Source organism: Gossypium hirsutum, chromosome A11 (genome assembly GCF_007990345.1).
Source record: "Gossypium hirsutum isolate 1008001.06 chromosome A11, Gossypium_hirsutum_v2.1, whole genome shotgun sequence".
Taxonomy (NCBI): Eukaryota; Viridiplantae; Streptophyta; class Magnoliopsida; order Malvales; family Malvaceae; genus Gossypium; species Gossypium hirsutum.
The window spans coordinates 64,532,370-64,538,369 of NC_053434.1; the positions used below are offsets into that span (position 1 = coordinate 64,532,370).

At 32.9% G+C, this 6,000-nt stretch overlaps 1 protein-coding gene across 1 annotated transcript; it reads left to right on the plus strand.

The window, feature by feature from the left end:
• Nucleotides 1-435: 435 nt before the first annotated feature.
• LOC107905810 (uncharacterized) lies at nt 436-930 on the plus strand. The gene has a single exon (XM_016832577.2). It carries the CDS (start codon nt 494-496, stop codon nt 776-778), a length of 285 nt encoding a protein of 94 aa, XP_016688066.1. The 5' UTR covers nt 436-493; the 3' UTR covers nt 779-930.
• Nucleotides 931-6,000: the final 5,070 nt, after the last annotated feature.

Genomic DNA, 6,000 nt, shown 5'->3' on the forward strand with positions numbered 1-6,000 from the left:
CAGGTTGAACTTTAAAGACAAAATTAAAGTATTGGAAGAAAGGTAATTTCGAATCCCGAATAAACTAGCATAAAAAATACATTAAACGTGTATGAATTAATTTTCTTATATTCAAACTCCCACATTTTCCCTTGCTTTTTGTTTGCAAAGATGGAAAAAAGCTCTTTAGTTACATCATCCAAACTGCAAATATAGAGAACAAAAACCCACCATCCAAACAAGGCCAGAACCCCTCCAAACTTTTTAATCTTGTGCACTTGGAGAAGGAAGAAAACAAAGTCGGTGATTATAATAATTACATAATCACTTCCACAAGAGTAGTATCATTATACTTGACGACCTAATGCTTCAATGTTATGGGTATCGCCACGTGCAGGCTTGCACTTCATGACCTATAAACACGTATCACAACATGTGGCACTGTTCCAGCGAAACTGAAAAATGTTAAATACACGGCAACCATCAAAGCAACAATCTAAAACCAGAAGTGAAAATGGAGAAGAAGCAACAACAAGACGTGGATAATAAGGCAGATGATAATATGGACGAGAAGAAGGCAGGCTTGGAAGGGCTGCCAATAGAGGATAGCCCTTACGTGAAGTATGGGGACTTGGAAGATTACAAGCGTCGAGGATATGGAACTGAAGGCCACCAACAACCGAACCCTGGACGTGGTGCTGCAAGCTCCACCGACGCCCCCACTCTTTCTGGTGCCGCTCTCTCCTCTGAGCGATCTGTTGATGCTAAGGATACCATTAATCATCAAGGGGTACCCTGAATTGATACAGTAGATGTTGGGTTCAATTAAGAAAAAAAGCTATGTAAATTTAAATAATTTTTGTTTGTTTTGGGTTCAATCAAATAAATTCAGAAATGTCAATTAGGTATTTCGTGAATCAAATAAAATTCATGAGTAATAGACTTTGCTAAGTTGTGTACTTGTTATTATATTTATATATTTTCACATAGAAATCAAATATATGATATATTGAATATTCAATCGTGATAGTCATAATATGATATAGAAGTTTTAAAGATACTTTAAGATTATTTTTCATTTTAAACATTTTAAATTTATAAATTTTGTGTTTCTTTTTTTTTAATGAAAAATTATAGTCATATCTTATATGTATATGATGATATTGCAATATGACATTCTCTACATTTTTCCTAAAAAAATAGTCAACAACAAATCTTAAAAAAAAAAAAACAAATCCCAGACGAGTTTTAAGTCTAACCATCAACATTTTTCCTAGTATAAATTAGATGAAATAGTATCAAGTCTACCCCAATTATCAGGTAAGACTAGTCCTCATTTCGAAAGACAGAATATCAAAATCATGACAGCATCAGAAAAAAAAAAAAACCATAGCGGCACCGGCATCCACCCTCCTCGAAACTGACCAAGGGCTATCTCACTCATTGGTTTATCGGTCACACTAATTCTCTTGGATGGCGGAAGGTTCATTTGGACCTTTCTAAATCTCCTCTAGTGAAATATGATTTCCGCTGGTAAATCCAGTTGAAGAAGGTTTCCCTTAACAGTTCAAGATTAAAAACGTAAACATTTCCTAATCTTTCTTCCTTTTCAGCTTGGCATTATCATTTATAGCCTTCAAATGCGTAGTTCTCCTGATTTAGAGAAAGCTTTTGAACCTTTTCATTTTGACTACGCTCCATAACCTTAATATATGTAATTGTCTTTGATTCACCAAGTGTGGAAAGGTTCATGAAAAGTTTACTGACAGAACTCTCATCTCTTGGGCAATGTTTAGTAGGAAGGCTCCAAACCCTCGGATGAATCTCTCATATTCCTTTCTAAGTTATATAGGGCCATAGCATTGATGAGGAGTTCATCAATAACAGTTGGGCCTATTTGAGATTCAACCTAGGTCCTTTTCCACAAGTTACCAAGAAACTCGTCCTTCCTTTATCATTGTTGACATCTGTAGCTTCAGTATTTGTTCCATCACCTCCCCACCTATTCCATTTTTCCGTTGAATTCACATTCCATTCAAACCTTATTTTGCTTAGACACACTCTCACAACACTCCTCTTTTGAATTGTCTCTAATTAAAAGTGATACAACAACATTCACAAGTCTTAAACTACACCTCTCGTCATTCACATACGTTTAGCGCACGTGTGTAACTCCCCCTATGTATCATCGTCACCTTGATGCTCATCCGAATTGGGGTTTTTCCTTTTCTTTTTTCAATAGGTCCTCTTCTTCCCATTATAAAAGCTCTCATCCATTCTCCATAAGTTTTCTTCCTTTTCCTCTCTGTATATGCCCAATAGGATTTGAACAAATGACTTAAGAAACCATATGCAAAACAAAAATCCAATAACTTGATATATTTAAAAGAGCATCTTGGATAAGGTAGACTCTTCAGGATAATTAATAGGATGAAGCATAGAACTTAGTGAGTTCGGACTCACTCATCAACCACGACAAGACATTAAGGCATATGCGTTGGTAGACTTTGTTGTATAGTGCACCTTCTCAGAAAAAAAAACATGCCACTACAATAACAATTGGCAAAAATTGGCATCTGTACATCTGTCTCAAATAGCCTCATAGTTACTCTGCAGAAGTTTGGATGCTTTACACAAATAGGTCATCTGTCAAGAAACAAGTAGGGGCTAAAGTAATGTTACCTAAACCTACAAGACATGAGTGGTACTATTGCTTGACCTTTTCCTTTCTAGTAACAAATTGTTGGTAAATATTGCATCAAGTTTACAAACCAAGAATACAAGTTGAATAGCTAAGGCGTGTTTGACATTGCCCTTAAGGATATTTCACCTTATGATGTATTCCCCAAGATTAACAAGCTCTTCTGTTATAAAACAATGGGAACAAGAATTAATAATAAATAATAACTGAAAACTCAAGAGGAGGAGAGGAGTGATAGGAAAATGATAGAGTTTTTAAGGTGTGTTTAGAATGAAAGTGAACTATAATATGTATAGGACTTTTACCGGCTAAAAATAAGAAAGGTAAATGAATTTGACTTAGTTAAAAATAGTTTAAAAACGGTTTAATGAATCTAGACTAGGCTAAAAAAAATTTCAATCAGTAAACTATTTTAACTTGGCCAAATATAAGTTTTACTAGTTAAGTAATTTACTTTTCTTGAACCTTAAAAAAATTTAGTAAAATGAAGTTAAAAAACAAAAGGGCTTGGACACCGCAATTTATCACACGCAGGAAAATCCATCAATTTATACTATACTGGCCATTTAGGCCTACTCATGCGCGTGAGTGCACCCTCTCAACTTGGTTCTTACTAGCCCAATAAAATATAATGACTTATAAATAATAATTTTAAAATTTTTCTTAAAGAATTGAGGTGCAATTCTTTTGAAATATCTCAATATTTCCAACAATCCTCCACATATTTCAAAAGAATTAGGAATAAAATTTTGTTGAGCATATTTTATTTAGATATAATGCAGCGACCATGGTGTCTGTTGGACTATGGACAAGAACTAGAAAGAATAAGCCATAATTTACAGAATAATTTGTGGAACATAATGTTTCTATTGTAACGCCCCTTACCCGAGACCGTTGCCGGAGTCGAGCACAAGGCACTACTAAACTTATTTGAGCACTTAACCAAATTCAGATAATTTATATCATACTTTTTAGACAAGCTATCCAACTGTGTCATAGTTGCTAAATAATTCATATCTCGAGTTATAAAACTCGAAATCCAAATCCGTAAATTTTCCCCGAATTTATACTCATATATCTACTTACCAATTTTTTTATATAATTTTTGGTTGGTCCAATTAGTACAGTTTATTAGTTAAATCCTCCCCTGTTTTAGGGTTTGGCTACTTTGACCCCTGTGCACTACGAACCAACTTTCTCTCTGTACAAAATTCAAATAACCATGCCGTTTGTTTCTATTAAAAATAGACCCAATGAGAAATCCATACATATACAGTATGACTCATAATTATTTTTGTGAAATTTTTAATGATTTTCTAAAATCAGAACAGGGGAACTCGAAGTCATTCAGACTCTATCTCACCACAATTTAAATATCTCATAACATAAAATCCAATTGCATGCACTGTTTCCTCTATATGAAACTAGGCTCATTAGGCTTTAATCTCATTTTTTTCTCAGCCCTTAACTCAATTTCCACAATTTATGGTGAATTTTCAAAGTCAAACTACTACTACTTACCAAAAACTGTTTTAGTACAAATATTGTTAACTAGTTTATAACATCTTTACTTCAATTCATTCAAACTCTATACATGCCATATAAATCTTTAAACATAAAACAAAAACTACCGGAATTGATCTGAATAGTGTGCCCTGTTGTGTTGATCCGATCTACCAACTTCTCTTTAATTCAATCTACAAAAGAAATTATCAAACACACACAAGTAAGCTTATTGAAGCTTAGTAAGCTCATAGGCATAAAAACACAAATCATATCAAATATTGTACACAATCATATATCTATTAGTTTAACTATTTCATCCTCCAAATCACAATTTCATTAATAAATCATTGGAATAATTTCCATATGGCTACTCACAATTTAACTCCCTTAGGCCCATTTCTCATTTACTTCATTGTCAAATTAGGGAACAATAAGGGAATTGAGTGCTTCATTATCACATTGCCATAGTAAACTATGGACTTTCACATTGTTACGCATCACACACCGAAGCCATAGCCTTGCCATGGTCTTACACGGTTCACATATCATACCGAAGCCATATCCCAGACATGGTCTTATACGGAATCACATTATCACATTATACCGATGCCATAGCCCAGCTATGGTCTTATACGGAGTCACATTATCACATTGCACCGATGCCATAGCCCAGCTATGGTCTTAAACTGGCGCACTTATCACATATTTTTCGTCAATTCATCAGGGTCACAGAATAGAAGCACTCAAATCCATTGTTCCTACTAATTTGTACTTTTAGTTACACATTATTTATTAGTTAATGCAAATTGATAGTATTCATCAACAATAAAATACTTTAACAATCATAAGATTTTCATATCAAAACATTGAACTTTGCCATATGAACTTACCTGGACTAATTTGCAAAACTCGTAGAAATTCAGGGACTATTCTTGAATTTTCTCCTTTCCACGATTCAGTTCGTTTTCTTGATCTATAATTATAAAATCATTCCTTCATTAGCATCCATTTCAATTCTATTCTATTTCACAATTTATGCCCTTAAATTTTCGAAATTACACAATTACCCTAAACTTTTCAATTTTTACAATTTAGTCCCTGCCCAATTTATTCATCAATTGAACTAATTCTTCTCAAATAACACTTTATTTAAACATTATAAACTATTTCACAGCCTTTGACATTCAAAGTTTCATCACAAAACCCTAATTTTATAACTTTCACAATTAGGTCCTAAATAATGATTTCTATGAAAATCTCTTCATAAAATCATTATATAATAGAATTAAAACCTCAATTCCATGATAAATCATCATAAAATTTCAGCACTTATTCATGGAAACTTTCAAAATTATCCATATAATAAAAAACTAATGAATTAAACATATGGACCTAGTTGTAAAAGTCACAAAAACATAAAAATTATCAAGAAAAAGCAAGAATTAAACTTACATGATGTAAAATATGAAAAACCAGCATTCTCCAGACCTTCTATGGCGTTTTGGCTGATAAAATATGAAGCGATCTCTAGATTCTTCAATTTTATTCTTATTTTATATGTTAAAGTTGTAATATTTCCAATTTTGCCCTTATTTCCCTTATTTTTCTGATGATTTTCTTGCCTTTGCCGTCCAGCCTATTCACTTTGAGGCTTAATTTCCCTTTAAATCTTCCTTCTTTTAACACTTGAGCTATTTAATCCTTTTAGCAAAATTTATTTTTATTACAATTTAGTCCTTTTTATTTAATTGACTACCTAATCGTTAAAATTTCTCAACCAAACTTTAATACTAGCTAAATGAAACTTCATAAAT